The following is an 18174-nucleotide window of genomic DNA, read 5'->3' on the forward strand; positions in this document are numbered from 1 at the left end:
GTTGTTGTCTTCAATGATCCGTTTGAGGGCATAATTTGTCTAGAATCAGACAAAGTTCTAGATTGTATGATCTTTACCTGAATTGTCACCTTCGCTTTTCGAGAATGATATTTGTACTACTTTGACCATAGTTTCTAACGTAGTTTGTGTAGTTTTAGGACGAAGAATTTTCATGTTGTAGCGTTACTTATTTCTTTGTCCAATTCAAAAGATTCTAAGTTTTCTTTGCGACATAAATGTACCTTCTTTATCCGAGTTTTAAGGTATATTAAGTTGCTGCTCTGTTCTGGATGCCACATTTGTGCATGATCAATTTGGTAATGTTCCTTAGCTGGTAAGGGTTAGTACTTCTAAAAAAAAAAAATATATTTAGATACAACACAAAACAAAATGGCACTTGCCAGTTTTTTTAACTGAAAGAGAATTTTGATATTATTGTCAAACGGCGACCATTTTTGTAAGAAAAATTGTAAACCGCATAGGGGGCTTAAATTATGGAATGGAGGGGAGTACAATTGTTATTCAGATGTGACTTTTAACTAAAGGTCTGTTCCTCAATTTCCTCAGACTCCAAATACTCATTAGATGTAATCTTTTCTTGTACTCTCATTCGAAGGTTTTAGTTGCAACTGGTTGCCGGCAGGCTGGATCAAATTTGGTCCCATTACATCCAAGTTTGAAAGAGATTATTCATTCTTTATTTTTTCGCTTTAGAAAAGGTACTACTTCGTGCCGGTTTATTGTCGTCGCAAAGATTACTTTTCTTTGGCGATTTGCAAATTTTAGACGTGCTGCTTTGCTATTGTTATTAATTTCTCATATCTAACTAACCAGTCTGCGTACACTAATTATTGCGCCAACCTCGTTGCATTATCCAGCCTACGATTGGTGGTTGGTACACGGATATTAGTCCGAGTTTTCTTCTAATAGATGTAACTTTCATTGGTTAAATTTGACAGTGATCCATTTCAAGGTTGTCATCCCAAGTTTTCTACAAGTAAAACAAAACATGAAGAATATTATAATTGGGATCTTAAAAATTTTCTGAAACTGCAAAACTTAATTAAAAGTGCGTCTGCCCCAAATCAAATCCAGAATTTAACTTTCGAATTGTCAAGATGAACAACAATGAATAAGTGACACCGTCAAAGTAGACAGGTAATGCATGTATACTGTTTTAAGCTTTTTAAAAATGAATCGCACGTCAAAATCCACATTCAACACATAATATTATGAAATCTTAGGATGTGAATATCGAATTGAAAATCAGTGATTTCATCAAAAGTGCAATTGTCAAGCCAAAAAAACGAGATTGCAGGACATTCATCTTGCGCATGTTTACTGCTCAACCACTCAAAAGAGTTGTATACTTTACATTTAAAACCCAGAAATTACTGCTACAATATATTTTCCTCAGTAGGTCACTCTGATATGAACAAAATGTCAGAGCATCCCAAAACAAGATTTCCTATGGAGTCAGAGAAAGGCAATCCACAATCAGTCAGCACTCAGCATGGCCACAACCTTCAAAAGCAATTGTCTAAAGCCCAAAAAAAAAGAACAATAGGAATCCCCTAAAGGCCAAGAGCTCTGTTAAATCATGTGTTTTTGCTTTTAAGAAGTGTTAGTGTATGTTATTAGACTCAGCAAGAAAGTATCATCATCATCAGCATATAACGGAGGAAACTGAAAGTGGGTAACGAAAAGTGTTGGCATATTGGAAGGAAATAGTATGTCCATTGATAAGGGGCTTCCCATCATTGACGAGACAATCGTCAAAGTGTAGGCGCTTGAATATGCGAGGGTTAATAAGGCGAGCAGAGCTGAACCAGCCACATTTGAGATGGATGCCTCTGATATCACAGCCAGAGACACAGACATTCATAATCTCCACTGTATATGTTGGTATTCCACTTGGTAGAGGTGCTGTGGGTCCTTGATTTATCACTATATCTGTTTTTGAACACTTGTCACCCCATATTCTGTTAGTTTCCACTTGGTTACCTGCAACAAAAGGCAATTGCAGATACAGACAAGTCAGCAAAATAAACCAGCACCAGCAGACCTATCCTTTGTCCTTTTCCAACTAGTTGCTTTATTGTTTCCTTTTTTCCCATCAATCCGGGGTCGGGTTTGGCCCATGAACTTGAGTTTTGGATTTTTTAATGGAGGGGCATTAAAGAGCTATGAGCGTTAATCCGTGTAATAAATGACATTTGTTATAAGTTTAACTTACATTTATTTCACATAATCCAAAATGTATTTACATGCAAGCCTCCATAATAAATGAGATTTTTAATTTTAGAAAATAAAACATGTTACTTGCTTTATTAGGTAAAAAGTGAGTCGATAGAATAAAAGTTCACTTTTGAGTTTTGATGGATAGTATTTCCTCCATCCAAGTTTACCTCCACTATACTAAGTGGGCGTTTGGACATAAAAATTGTAAAATTATGAAAAAAAATAAAAAAATTTTTCAAGTGAAAATGGTATTTGAAAATTAGAGTTGTGTTTGGACATGAATATAATTTTGGGTTGTTTTTGAAGTTTTGTCAGTGATCTGAGTGAATTTTGAAAAATAACTTTTTGAAACTTTTTAAATTTTCGAAAATTTTCAAAATTCATCTTCAAGTAAAAATTTGAAAATTTATGGCCAAATCATTGATTTCGGGAAAAAAATAAAAAAAATTCGAAAAAAGGTGAAATTTTTCTTATGTCCAATCGGGCTCTAAAAATAGATACCCACTTTTACTTGTCTAATTTAGAAAATCAAAGAACAATTTACCATTTTATACCTATTTTACCCTTCTTATTAAGTCTATGACTTAATTCCAATTCATTTTTCAACATATAACAAATAGAGGTAATATAATAAAATTACTATATTACTTGTGTGTCAAGTCAACATTGGACAAGTAAACTTGGACGGAGAAAATATTAGTTAAACTCATTTATAATTCACGAGCCCTATTGGGGCCTAAATCATAAATTGTCAACTTTAAGATATCAATGGGGCATAGGGCATTTTTCAAGACAAATTAAGCTTTTTTGTGATTTTGATTGAAATCGAACAGGCGGAGAAAATGACAGAACAATCAAAAAGGCTGAATATAGGGAATTGAGGCATTTGAATTAAGTTCTCTTTAAGTATCTTAAATGGCAGGACAGCTATGTGCACGTGAACCACAGAGCAAAATACACCATTATGAGCAAATTTGTAGAGCAGTGATAGAAGGCAAGAGCAGCCAAATATTCTTTTAATACCATGCAGATTGGAAACACTAGCTTATCATTTTTATTTTTTTCTATCTGGATAAAATAAATGCTGTTTCAACTTTCGAAAGTCAAAAGAATCGTTTGGAAAGTGATATTACATATCTGGCACGAGATATGAACTTTTAACCAGCAGAAAATTAGAAAGATACTGAACTAGTAGTAGTTTCCTAAATTATGATAAATTGCATGCGAATTTTAACATGTAACTACAGCAGAAACTAAAGCAAACGAGTAAGTATGCTTTCATATACTTTTGTCCTCTTCTCCTTTTTGCCCTTACAATTAGTAGTAGTTTAAACCTTTTCTTTAGTTTTTGGGCGACTATGAGAAATATTTGTATTTTTTGGTGTATAAGACCAATAGAGACATGAGAAAACAAAAACTGACGTGCGCCACCTACACAGCAAAAATTGTACAGTAAACCTGAGCAAACAGGAGGCAGCTGCCTGCTTGCTATGCTGTCTAGGGTCGTACCTTAAAGCAAAAAAAAAATGGCAGATTTTGTAGACCGAAATTAAAATTTCAAATTCATTTTTGTTTGTGAGTTATACTACTAGCAATTTTTTGGACTAACCTTGTTTAAGAAGCTTGCGATGAGGACCAAAATTTGTGCTCCCAGTGACAGCTGAATTTACTTCCGCCATGAAATTAAGACCAATTGGTTTGCCTGCAATTAGAAACGTAAGATGAACAGTAAAGAAAAATCAATGACGATAAATAACATAGCCGTAGCCCTCTACAAAACTTAATGTGCATAATTTTACAGTTGAAATGGAGAGATGAAAAGGACGAAAAAGCTATTGAATAATGGGGGAAGAGCGTCGTGTGCTAATAAACAATAGAAAAGCAGACCTAACAAATGGAGTAATTAAGTGCAATCTCATTCATTGAAAACCGACACCCATACATACACACAACTCCTGCTCTCTCTCTCTCTCTCCACATGAACGGTGTGCATGTGGTTGTTCATATAAGTAACTAATTATTTCTCTTCGTAAATTCAATGAATACACACCTGTAAAAAACTCCGGTCCAATGATTAAGAGAAGGAAGAAGAACGCGAACACGGCGGAGGTCAAACCGATTCTGATTCGCCGTTTCAATGATTGATGAGAGCTCATGATCGTGGAATCGAATCAACAAATATATTTAATATAATCCCTCCCGAACTCAGGCAAAATTAACAGTACTGTTGTATACTATGCTTCCACGAAATGGAGGAAGTTTCGAGCCGAGTTACTGAGTCGAATCGGTGGTCTAGCTGAGAACGGAACTTTACACGGAGATTCAAAGTTGAACTGTTGAATCAGCTGAAAATCTGTCTTTGACTGAATCACACAGAGAAAAGAAAAAAAGTGATATGAGAGATGCGCTGAAATGACTTGATAAACTCTGCTACATAAAAAAGTACGAGTTGACATAAAGCAAATATATAAACATATTTTCGAGAAGTGAGAATATACATGAAAAGTGCTATAAAGCCATAGATCAAATCAGTATAAGCGCCGAACAACAGTAAGAAGAAGACTAGAAAAAAGAGAGAGACAAACAAGGCCGATAAGCATTTGACTAATAGAAGATGAAAAAAGGCAGACTCACGAGCGTACTTTTAATATTGCAGAAAGCGTAGCCTAAAATGGCGAAATCGACGGCGATGTGCTTTCCGCTCCCAAAAGGCGAAAATAGAAAAGCTCAGGTCAGAGTCATAATGTCTCGAACTCCTCTCCAACTCATCAGTAAAGGAAATTTTCCCGACACTTTGCTATTTTTTCTCCGGGAATCAAACAACTTGATATTTTCAATATTTTTTCGTAAAAACACACGTAGAGATTCAATAAATACATTGATGAGAAGGCAGAAACAAGCAAAATGGCAAAAAAGTTAAGAGCATTCAGATTTTTAAAAAACGAAAAGGAAAAGGTGGAATGAACAGAGACAACATGTGCAGAGTTGCAAAAGCACTGAAGCAGTGAAAGCAAATACGCTTTTTCTGAAACTCAAAGAGACAAATAACACAGCGAGAAAGAAAAACGCCAGAAGTACCAAAACAGTGCAAGCAAAAAAAAAAAAAAACCAACATATATTTATATGTATTGTTGCAATGAATACATTAATGAATGCCATGTGTGCTCGAGATTTCTCACCTCCTTTCGTTGATCACACACGTACGGTACTTTTGAGAGAGCTCGACGCAGCGCACTGCACAGTACTGTAAACTGCAGACAGAGAGATAGTGGAAAGAGCCCTACAGAGAGAGAGGAGAGAGAATTTACGAGTGAAAGAATTGAGAATGAATAAAGGAATCTGGGGTTTTCGATTGAATTGTCGCAAGCGGAATGTTTCTGGATAGAGAAAGAAGATAAATCGGCCATTGCAGCTCCATGTTTAACTCCGGTTAAATGAAGTTCCCACGCGCAGTTCAGCCCTGGTTAGGACTGACCAACCTCTACCCAATTTTTCCCCTCCAATTACAAAGATTAAAGACTACTTACTAGTACTAGTTGTATACTTATATCTCCTCTTTTTAGTTATGTTTTTTGTGTGGATTTAAGTTATGGTATAAATTGATAACGTAACAAATTTTATATTAGTGCAATTTAGTAGTATGTGATAGTATATTAGTTATTATCAGGTTATCAGTCACGGTTGAAACATAAAATTTTAAAAATTATTTATGATTACCTTATAGAAGTGATTTGATTGTGTGAGTATATTTTACATTCTTAACACATAAAATATAATAGGTGTTTGGACATAAATTTGGTTGAAGCTTGAAAAATAAATTCTAGAATTGTATTAAAAAATAATTTTTAAAAGTTGATGTTATACCTTTCGGGGTTGTCCGGTTGGTTTAGAGGGTTGGCTTGGGGGGTGGTTATCCATACGGATGATTTGGGATCGATTCCCCCTTCAATACCTTCTAGGTTGAGCCTGTCGCACATGCCTTGCCTAGTGCGGTTTACATTCCCTATGTGGTTTGCAGGGTTGAGCCTGTCGCACATGCCTTGCCTAGTGCGGTTTACATTCCCTATGTGGTTTGCAGGCTATTACACATGGGGAAGTTTACCCAGTGCGCACAGAGTGCTCAAACGAAGGGCAAAGGATGTGGCAGAGCTTGTAGCGACTGCGGGTTTCCCCTCTTACCAAAAACAAAAAGTTAATGTTATGTTTGGACATACATTTTACTTGAAAAAAATTAAAATTTTGTGAGTGAAAAAAATTTAACTCTAGAAAACTAGTTTTTGAAACTTGAAAATTTTTCTTCAATTTTTTTTAAACTGATCAAATTCCATTAACAGATAACATTTTCAATTTTTTTAAAAACATAAATCTATGTTCAAACGAAAACTTAAACTCATTCAATATTTGAAATCCACTTAACTCTCCTAACTTAAATTTGCCTCGCGTAAGTTATATAAAAGGGATAAGCACTCCCAATAAGAAGTTTTATACCTCATATTTGAAACCTTTAATTAATGGTTAAAGCTTTCAAAAGTCTCATTCATCATACTGGTGGTACTAAGCTAGCTTATGGATATAGATTTAATTGAAACTTAAAAAATGAGTTTTTAAAGTTATGTTGAAAATTTTTGAAAATTGAAATTGTATCTCGACATGCATTTTATTTGAAAAAAGTTTAAGTTTTTTGAGTGGAAGAAAAAAACCCACACAGAAACTACCCTAAACAAGTTTTTGGGAACTTGAATTTTTTTTTAAATTCTTTTTTTGAAAACTGATCATATTCCATAAACGTAGTTTCAAAAAAAATTTCCAAATCAAACCACCGGAATCTATGGCCAAACGGATCCTAATAGTATCGCATTTGTCTTGATAACAAATTAAAGGCAAATTTCCTTGGACTAATAACATTAAACCCATGGCCTCGTTTACGTAAATGATATACTTGTGATCAAAATGTAATAACTGGAACTGTACACTCTGTCCATAATTTTCATTGCGGTTGCAATATGGTATTTTACTGTTGCAGCGGTAAATTTAAACGAGCTAGTAAAGCTTTAAGGAACCAGGCAACGTGTTTGATGAGATTTATATTTGGATACATTGAGTAGCGGTGCAAGTTTTAATTAAACGAAGAAGAAATTAAAAAAGCTAGTGAAAATAAGGGATAACGAGACAAGTTTTGAACGTTTTGGGGGAGAAGCTACTTAGCTATTACTTTGAGGGCTATTGTGCATTTTTGCTTTTTACACAACTCATAAATGTGTTTATATTGAAATTTTAGCTTGTGGTAGTGGAATTCAAAAGGCTTTCATTTTCTCTTTTGTATTGGAAATAGAGTTTTTAGTTATATATATGACCAGTGTAATAATTTTGTACACTATTCAAATGATATATATATATATATATATATATACTTTAAAGTTTTTCTAAAATTTTAAAGATGTAGTCTTGAAAATAAAGCAGGTTACTTGCTATAACATATAAATGTGACCTTACGATGTAAAAAAAAATCACACCAACAATATATATAATTTAAATTCCTAAAACTAGATTCATGAGTGTTTATCCGTAAAGCGATACAGTTGAATTTATACGCGGTTTATAGACAAGTAAATCGATTTGATCATAAAATGATAAATAAATTAGACAAAAATATAAGACTTAACCTTGAAGCTGAGATAAAACAACAAAAATCGTGGCTCCGGGAGCAGAGCTTCTGGAGGCAGTAATAACAATATAAGCAAGAAGGTAAAATTGTATTAAGCTTTGAACAGAGTATAGTATATGTTTGTCAGAAAATTCATGTCTCTACAATGATTGTAGAGCTCACTATTTATAGTTGCACCTAGAGAACAAAGTCCTAGGATTAAGCCCTCTTTAATGATAATTATGAGGGCCGTTGAAGAATGTGTAACGGTAGGCACTGGATTCCATATTCCCTGTAACGAATCGTGCACTTAATGCTATAGAATATTCTCCATTAAATGCTACCGGGTGGCAGGCATTTAATTTGCCTTTATGAATACCATTCTCTTCGAGATTGTTGCCTTCGGACCAGACTGTCTTCTGTCTTCGGCTCCACTTGTTGCTTCCTCATGCGATCATTAAATATGAACATATTTTACCCTATACAGATAGTCCCCCTGCTTTCCGGTGGCATAACTTTGTGTCACCGGAAGTCGGTAAAGATACCTTTTTTGAAGGAAAATCCTCTGAACCCCTCTGAAAAGTTTCTGAGGGTTGATTAGACGCAAGTCTCTCTGCATTTAATGCCCCGAATATGCGTCATCTCACGATTCAGCACCACTTTTGCCGGTTATCGAGATAATTATGGCCACGATTTTATCCGCCTTTTCCTTTACTTATACGCATCAAACTTCTCCATTTACATTTCATAACTTTCAAAACTTTCTCAAACTCTATTTACTCAACTCGTACTTGTCTTCAACTTTCTCTAATCTTCTTCTTCAGAAAACCTTTTCTCCCTTCTGATAACAATGGCATCTTCTTCCAGAAACCCCAGTTCCTCAAAGAGCAAAGGTAAAGCTTATGATGTTCCTCCTCCTATAGTGAGCATCATCATTCCAAGGAATCTTATCATAACTAAGGACTTCGAAAAGAAGTATTCTTCTGTTAACCCTCGCACGTGGGCTGTTGGTGCGTATCCTTCTTCCATCCGTCCTGCAAGCATTCCTGTTGTGAAGGAAGACTGCCATTGCCAAGATTTAAACATCATCGCTCCTGACCTGGTGGAGCGGATAACCTTACCCCACATATTTTTATATGTATTCCTTCACTTTAGGACCGTTCTCTTTGAACGGGGATCTTGACTCTGTGATCGTGGAGTTCTGCATCCATTACCAGGTATGCCTGGCACAAATAAGTCCTTCTGTGCGGAGGACAAATTTCTTGTCTTCGGCGTCTATGCCAGGAGACGGGAGATGAGCTAATCCTATCTCGATTAATGAACCTTTATTCCCCCAAGATTTTCTTTGGGGGAATGATAAATTTCAGCAAACGTGGTCACCATGCTTTGCTAACCAGCATGGATGATGACAACGACCGTTGGTGGATAGAACGGTTCGTTGCAGTTGCCACCAGGGACATCATCCCGGCCATGACTCCATCCTTTTTGGAATTATGGAACCGTACTCGTAAGTTTACCGTTTGTCTTTTCTTCTAGTTAAAGATCACTTCATGCTGTTATTGACCCTTCTTCTTTCACTTATTTCAGCAACTCGGCGGACACTACCTAGGGTTTAAGGCTTGAACCAGTGGGTCCAAAAAATTTTGGATGTCACCACGCCCGAGACCCGCACGTGGAAAGAACTGGCCTTTAAATATGGGTGGAAGGCCAAAAATCATGGTAAGTCGAACTCATCTTTTACCTTTCGTCTAGGAATATTGATTAACCTTTCTCTCTTGTTGAATTCAGGTCTACCCCAAGGCTTAGTTGTCGTCTCCGAGGAGGACGTTTTGGCTGATCCTGCTGACACGGTGAGGCTGCTGCAGGAGGCTTTCACCCGAACAGGTGTCTCCAGGCTTGCTTCTGGTGCAAGTTCTTCTTCTCGGAGTCCCCGATCGGAGAATAAGCAATAAAAAAGGAGATGTTCCTCTCCGGCCGGGGAAAAAAAATAAAAAAAGGCAAAAAGTGCCACGCCCGAGTCATCTTCGGATGCTATGGTGATGAGCGCCATGCCCGAGCCGGCCATAGACACCGTGGTGATCGACGATGACAGAGAAGCCAGTGATGAGGGGGCTTCTCTACATAGAAGATGATGACCTTCATCAGCTCAATAAAATGCTCAATCTGTTGAGTTAGTTACACCAACCGAAGACGATGCCTCGACACTCTGGGGGGAGTACGATATGGTGGAAAATGCTAACTCTCACTTTTGAGTCCCAGTCCCAGTCCCCGTGCACGATACTATGAGGCTGAGTATCGGGTCCCTTTAATCTTCGGTTGATGAGCAACCAACAACCAACATTGTGTTTGCCGCAACCGCTTCTCAACCTACAACGTTATCAGCTTCATCTCCTTTTTCACCAACTCTGCCTTAGCCACCAGCAACTGCTACATCATCTCCACCGGTTGCAGTTGCCCGAGAGGAGGATATCCCTCATCCCAGTCCCCAGTTCATGGGAATTTGGGGCATAATTATTCTGCCCCTCTAAAGATCCCTAAAGGAGGAGGACCGTCATCCTCTCGGTTTTTACCGGATGCCATCTATTATCCCGGCAGGTGGAACTTGCTAATTATCTAAAGCCTTTGGCTTCAGAAAAAGATAGGAATAAAATACAAACTCTCTCGGAAGAGTGTTTATTGAACAATGCCATGCACAACATAACATTGGTATAGTCTTTGTTTCCTCTGTCGTTTCTTCAACATTTGTTATGGCAGGGTTTTGAGTTTGTATTTTGTTTTTCAGGCCAACTTCCTTGCTTTCGAGGGCCTTCAAATGCTAATTCTTGATAAAGAGGAACTTATCTCTGAGCTGGATCAACTTTTGGCCAAGTGAGACCAGACTGCTGTTCGCCTCTCAGTACTTGAAATATGAGCTGCTGAGGTCGTGGAATTTGAGGCTCGGTTGCAGCAAAGCGAGCAAGAAGTAGTGACCCTTAGCCAGGAGACAGCCCAGTTAAGGGTGCAATTTGAAGAAGCTAGGGCCAAATGGGTTGAAGTCCGTAATGCCGTTCTTGCTGCATCCGGTCGTGAGGCTGCCTCTGCAGAAAGATTGAAAAATTTGGTGGCATCCTTAAACTCCAAAATTGAAGAAGTTACTGCTGCCGAGGAGAAGTATGCCCGGTTAGAGGAGAGGCATAAGAAGGTCATAAAGCACAATAATGTTTTCAGCTCCTTTGTCCGTGACCTTGATGTCAGCCTCCGGGCCACTAGATCCGAGCAGGATAACCTTTCTGGCGAGGTTGATTGACTTAAAAAAGAACCCCATCACCGAGCGACTTCCCTCATTGTTGAAAATATATATTCTATGTATAGCATGAGGAGAAAAACATTGGAAGAGGCCAAAGCGGGTGTCATTGACTTTGATGCCGAAATCGCTAAGGCCCGTAACCTGGAGTCAACTGCCCGAAGGGATCTTCTGGTCCGGCCTGATGCTACCGGCTCTTCTGGTTCCGATTCCTATTCTCAGGAACTGAAGAAGAACCGGAAGGTGATGATGCTGAAGGCCAAGATATTGAGCCGGCGGCGGATCCACCCACTTCTCCTGGGTATGCAAATGCTTCTCTTCTTCCGGGTTTCGGAGATGCCGTAGCTTAGTTTTTGTTTTCTTTTCTTTTCCATATCGTTGTACTTGTGCTGTTTGGCACATTTATTGTGAATAAAAACATCTTCTCATTTAAGTATCGTGCAAGATTTTTTGTTTGCATTCTTTTTGTTTAAGTATTCTCTCAAGTTTTCCGCGCCGAGGTATGCGAGGCTTCGGGTGTATTTTTCCCCGGTAGTATTTGGATTCGGGTATAAGTTCTTCCGAGATTAACCCTTTAACGTGAGGGTTTCATAAGATAGAGCCCTCTTATGTTTTACGGTGCTCTTGAAGAGGACGTCTCATGTTCATTACGACACTAGCATTTGAAATACTTGTTTAACTTTGAAATGATAAAATTAATTCATCGTTCAGACAAGAAACAAGATATAAATAAAAGGACTTTACTTTATTCCTTTAATTTTAAAAACTACATAAGCATTCGTTGTGCTAAAAAGAAATTGAACATTACTTGTGGCTAACTTGTTCAACTTGTTTCTATTGGCTTGGTCGCGCAGTCCCCGGTCCTGGTGATATAACTTTTTTCCCGGGTTTCGTATTCCCGATCGATGTGGTAATCATTTTTGCCGTATCCTCATATCATCCCCCAGTGTTCAAATGCGAATGATGCGAATTTGAACACTGGAAGTCTTGATCCTTTGGAGATTCCACTAGTGGATGGTTAGATAATCTTTAGTTCGGTAACAAGCTTCACTTCCCCTTAGGAACTTTGTTATTGAGTCAAAGACTATCTAACAACCCCATAGTGGCTTGCACTTGTGAGTGGTCAGGTAACCCTTGGCCGATAGCAAATTTTTCTTCCCGGTAGGAACTTTTGCTACCGAGCCAAAGATTATCTAATCGCTCAGTAGAGATTCGTTGTTTGCATGCCTTGTCATTTTAAGGTCTTATTTCTTCTGATGAAGCTTCCTTCGTAGTATGCTTTCCGTTGCTGCCTCGTTAAAAATTTTGCCAGAAAACCCAATTGGGACAAAAACTGAACGAAGGGAAAAAAAGTGCAACACATACGTTCAGTGTAGGCGAGGCTCATCAACAATAGTATCTTTTGAGGTGTGCCACGTTCCTGTTGCTCGACAACTTCACTCCGTCTTGATTTTCCAATTCGTATGACCCTTTTTTCGGTGACAGCTGAAACCCGGCTTCCCACGTTGGACTCAGCTTCCCTACGTTGAGCTCCCGGATATTCTGAGTTACTTTTCTTAAAATTAAGTCTCCTACTTTGAAATAACGGAGGTTGGCTCTTCGATTGTAATATCTTTCCATTCTCTGCTTTTGGGCTGCCATCCTTATATGTGCTAAGTCCCTGCGTTCGTAGAACAACTCCAATTTGACCAATATTTCTTCATTGTTTGTTTCTTCGTCCACCCGAAAATATCTCAGGGTAGGTTCTCCTACTTCTACAGGGATCAGGGCTTCTGCTCCGTACACAAGATAAAAAAGAGTCTCCTCCGTTATTAATTTGGCCATTGTTCGGTACGCCCGTAGTACTCATGGTTGCTCTTCGGGCCATTTTCCTTTGGCTGCTTCCAATCTCTTTTTGAGATTTTGGATAATTACCTTGTTTATTGATTTTGCTTGACCGTTTGCTCTCGGATGATAGGGTGACGATGTGATCCTTTTGATTTTCAAGTCTTCAAGGAATTTTGTGACCTTTGCACCTATAAATTGTGGCCCATTATCGCAGACTATCTCTTTTGGTATTCCAAATCTGCAAATTATATTCTCCCACAAGAAATCTATCACTTCGCGTTCGCCGATCTTCTGATAAGAACCTGCTTTAACCCACTTAGAAAAATAGTCAGTTAAAATCAAAAGAAACCTTACCTTACCAGGGGCCAGTGGCAACAAACCGACTATATCCATCCCCCACTTCATGAACGGCCATGCCAACAAAACTGAGTGTAGCGGATCTGCCGGTTGATGTACCAATGGTGCGTGTTGTTGACATTTATCACATTTTTGAACATAAGTTTTGGCATCTTGTTCCATCCGAGGCTAGTATTATCCTGCCCTAATTAATTTTAACACCAAGGAATCCGCGCTAGAGTGATTTTTGCAGATCCCTTCGTGGACTCCTCAGATATCATAATTAGCTTCGGAAGCTCCCAAATATAGGGCCAACGGGCCTTGGAAAGATCTTATGTATAATTGACCTCCCTTGCTATATCCCGTTGCTTTAGTACGTAGCGCCCGAGATGCCTTAGGATCTTCAAGCAATTTTCCATGCTCGAGATAATCAATGGTCTCATTTCTCCAGTCCCAGACCAAATAGGTCGTGTTTACTTCGTAATAACTATCCGCATCCAATACCGAATGCATAAGTTGTACGACCGTGCCGGAGTTCAATCCCTTCATTTTCGTGGACGATTCAAGATTGGCTAGTGCATTTGCTTCAGCATTCTCTTCCCCCGGGATGTGCATAATTGACCATTCCCTGAACCGAGCAAGCAGAGCCTGGATTTTCATTACATATTATTGTATGCGTTCCTCTATGGCTTAGAAGATCCCGTAGACCTGAATTACTATCAATTGGGAGTCATATTTGATTTTTATGACTTCGGAGCCCAGTCCTTGGGCCAGCTCGAGTCCTGCAATCAAAGTTTCATACTCTGCTTCATTGTTAGTCAGATGAACAATTCTTATGGCCTACCTTAGGATTTCTCCCGAGGACGTGATTAACATTATGCCGAGCCCGGACCCTTTCACATTGGAAGCTCCAACCGTGAATAAGGTCCAAACTTCTGACGTTGATTCTGACACCATCACTGCTTCTTTGGTAGCTAAAGGTAACAGTTCTGGACTACGTCCTTCGGCCCTTTCATAGGGAAAAAACCGACCTCTTAAAGACCGTCGATCTGCGTCGAAATTATCTTTTAACTTTTCTTATTCTTCTCCCGCTTCCGACCCTTTTTAGTGTCGGGAAACCGAGTTGATCGTCCTTAATTCTTATCTTTGATTCGTACCGGTTGTGAACATCTACCCATGCTGTTGCCTGGAACTCGAGCAGACTTTCTTTTAATTTTCGGGAAGCATCAGAACTTCTTGGATTCATACCTTTAGTGAATGCTTTAGCTGCCCATTCATCCGGTACGATCGGTAGCAACATCCTTTCTTTATGGAATCTGGTCACGAACTCCCGCGACAATTCAGACTCTTCTTGTGCAATCCTGAATATGTCAGTCTTTTGGGCCTGTAACTTTTTGGTCCCGGCATGGAACTTGATGAAAGAATTCGCGAGCATCTCAAAGGAGTTTATGGAGTGCTCGAGAAAAAGCGAATACCACGTCAGGGATCCCTTTGTAAGGGTCTCCCCAAATTTTTTTAATAAGACTGATTCAATCTCGTGTGGAGACAAATCATTTTCCTTCACCGCCGTGGTATAGGTGGTGATATGCTTTTGAGGATCTGAAGTCCCATCATACTTTGCCACGTCTAGAATTTTGAATCGCTTCGGGATCAACTCTTGGTGTCGCACTTGGTTTGAAAGGCAATTGGGTGTACTTTGAATCCGGTCCTTTCAACACTGGTGGTGCGCCCGGAATTTGATCCATTCGGGTGTTTATTTCCCTCATAAACCGCATGAGTTCAACTTTAAAGGGATCATTCTAATTGTTGTTACCGGATCCGCTACCATTTCCCCCGGCCCCATCGAAGATGACCTAGCCCCTCGGGTGTTGTTGTCGACCCTCTGCGTTGTTTGATTTGTAGGAGCACCAGGAGGAATTGGAAGCACCTAAAAATGCATGCTTCAACTCTGTCATGACCTGATCCTGTCGTGTGAGATGGCCTATAATGGTCTTTTGTTGCTCTATCAAGATCCTTACTATTTCAATGACGTGCTCCTCTTCAGCATCATCAGGAGTCGCCTCTCGAACATGTCGCGGATATTGCTTGTCGCGGACCGGCGTGGCCTCATCCCTCTTGTTGTGGGTATCACTAATTGAATCTCCATGCTGAGGCTGATTTCCTTGGGCCTCAATGTTGTGTGTGATGTTGATACTGTTATCTACCATTTCTTATGATTTTTTCTAAGAACAAATAATCAAATGAGTTAGTAATAGATGCAAGGATCAACGGTGGGCACCAAACTGTTTACCCGTAAAATGGTATAGTTGAATTTATACGTGGTTTATAGACAAATGAATCAATTTGATCCTAAAATGAACAAATAATCAAATGAGTTAGTAATAGATGCAAGGATCAACGGTGGGCACCAAACTGTTTACCCGTAAAATGGTATAGTTGAATTTATACGTGGTTTATAGACAAGTGAATCAATTTGATCCTAAAATGATAAATAAATTATACAAAAATATAAGACTTAGCCTTTAAGTTTAGATAAAATAGCAGAAATCGTGGTTCCAGGAGCAGATATTTCGGAGGCAGTAATAACGATATAAGCAAGAAGATAAAATTGTATTGAGCTTTGAATAGAGTATAGTATATGTTTGTCAAAAAATTCGTGTCCTTACAATGATTGTAGAGCTCACTATTTATGGTTGTATCTAGGGAACACGGTCCTATAATCAAGCCCTTCTTTAATGACAATTATAAGGGCCATTGAAGAATGTGTAATGGTAGGTAGTTCATGTCATATTCCCTGTAACGGACCGTGCACTTAATGCTATAGAATATTCTCCATTAAATATTACTGGGTGGCAGGTATTTAATTTGCCTTTATGAATACTATTCTCTTCGAGATCGTTGCCTTCGGACCAGACTGTCTTCTGTCTTCGGCTCCGCGTATCGCTTCCTCGTACGATCATTAAATATGAACATATTTTACCCTATACAATGAGGTTGAAGTTATATATCCGGCAAGTTCTATTTTAAAGAGAAACCTGATTACATATATAATTATTCCTATTATGAACTACCAACGAGACGTGTAACCTATTTTTTGACATTTACCTTTCTTAATATACTACCACACATTTCTAATTTGATTTATCTAATTAATTAAGGTCAATTTATTGTAAAACTAAATAATTATGTCATCCAACTATCCTAGTTCAATTCTATTACCGAGATGTTTACCTTCAAAACCGATAACAATTAAATTTGTAAGTGGTTTTAAGGATACAAGGGTTAATTCAATATAAATGATAAAGTAAGTTAGATTAAACATATAAAAGACGTAATAAATTGTCAAACCAATCAAGAGAAGTGATCCCAGACTTAGTGACAGCTTAATGAAATGCATGCCTTCGATCCTAGGCTCATGTTATTGATGAATTGATGAACAAAAGTAAGAACTTTGAATAATAGAGAAAATAAGAATATATTGACTTGATATGCATGTTACCGTGTACCTAATAAATAATCATACCCCCTTTATATAGTAGGGGATTTTTACCCTTAGTGCAATTTCACAAAAGGTAAAAATCTTCCGTTTAACTGATCACCGATTTTCTGCCGATACGTGCTGAGATTCACACCATAACATCTGGATGGTCACGGAGATCATGGCCATTTGTTAGTCATGCTCAATTATCTGGTAATGTTCTCTGAGATTTTTGGGATTCGAACTGATCTTGGGGGTCGTGGCCCCGATATTCCCGAGGGCAGACGTTTTACCCGGACCCCGGCTCGAGGGTCTCCTTACCTCGATTCTGGTCCCTTACAGTTACGTCTCTTCCTCCGTTTACTTCATTGACAACTGAAGCGTCCCATGGGCTCGGTTTCACCCGTACACAGATAGTCCCGTAGTTTCTCGGAGAGTAAGTTTACGGAAGCAACGAGAAATGATATGTGCACTTCGATTCCTTCTTCAATACGTCGTGAGAGAAATGACAAAGAATCCGAAAAGTCCCGTCAATCGCGTCATTATAACTTTAAACACGTTTCAGCCATCGACGAGTTGTCACTGCGTGAAACCTCTATAAATACTCCCCTCCTTCGTTCATTTTTTACCTTTTGATCAAGCTTCTACCCTCGAGTCTTCAGGATATCACTGCCCTTCTTCTAACATTTTTACCTATGTTCTTCGAGATTCCTCAGTAAATTGCAAGTTTCTAGTTATTTTTTATCCAAACCAACGCACTTGATTTTCTTAGTAATGCTTTTACCTTTTTTCTCCCAACCTTTCTTCATATTTTCAAACTTTTTCCAAATATCAACGGCTAAAACTTCCAAAATTGTTCCCCAAAAAGTTTCTTCCTCTTCTTCACAGCCGACCACCGAAGTCGAGGAGACACTTCCGATGTGGTCGTCCTCGAGAGAACTGCTCCGGGCGCTGCTACCGATGAATCGACTCCCGAGCCTCCCTCTAAAATGTTCGTCCCGGGGGAGTGCTCGATCGCGGATGATTTTAAGGTCGAAAAGCCCTCGTCGGTGTAGGGATGGTGCGAGGCGGTATCTAGGTACATATGCTCCATCACCGAAGAGGACCTTCCTGCGGTTCAAAAGGACTGTGGCTGGGCAGATAAGGACATAATAATCCCCGGGCCCAAGGACGCCATTACTACTCATGTGAAGGGGTATTTTAGTGTTTACACTTACCCCTTCACACTGGGCCCGATGAACCCGGTTATTCTGGACTTCTATAAGAGGTATGAAGTATGCCTCGGTCATATCCACCCGTCGTTGTGAAGGATCGTAATCCTCCTTTAATACTTCGTGAACAAAATCGACTCCTATCAGTTCATAA

At 38.9% G+C, this 18174-nt stretch overlaps 1 protein-coding gene across 1 annotated transcript; it reads right to left on the bottom strand.

Annotated features, from left to right (window-relative positions):
• Positions 1–1252: 1252 nt before the first annotated feature.
• On the bottom strand, positions 1253–5749 carry LOC104095645 (protein TAPETUM DETERMINANT 1). The gene is made up of 4 exons (XM_009601810.4): positions 5421–5749; positions 4292–4604; positions 3851–3943; positions 1253–2004 (listed from the first exon to the last, which is right to left on the bottom strand). The coding sequence occupies exons 2-4, from the start codon at positions 4395–4397 to the stop codon at positions 1667–1669; spliced, it is 537 nt and encodes a 178-aa protein (XP_009600105.1). The 5' UTR covers positions 4398–4604; positions 5421–5749; the 3' UTR covers positions 1253–1666.
• Between the last annotated feature and the right edge of the window lie 12425 nt (positions 5750–18174).

This window comes from Nicotiana tomentosiformis, chromosome 3 (genome assembly GCF_000390325.3).
Source record: "Nicotiana tomentosiformis chromosome 3, ASM39032v3, whole genome shotgun sequence".
In the NCBI taxonomy this organism is placed as follows: Eukaryota; Viridiplantae; Streptophyta; class Magnoliopsida; order Solanales; family Solanaceae; genus Nicotiana; species Nicotiana tomentosiformis.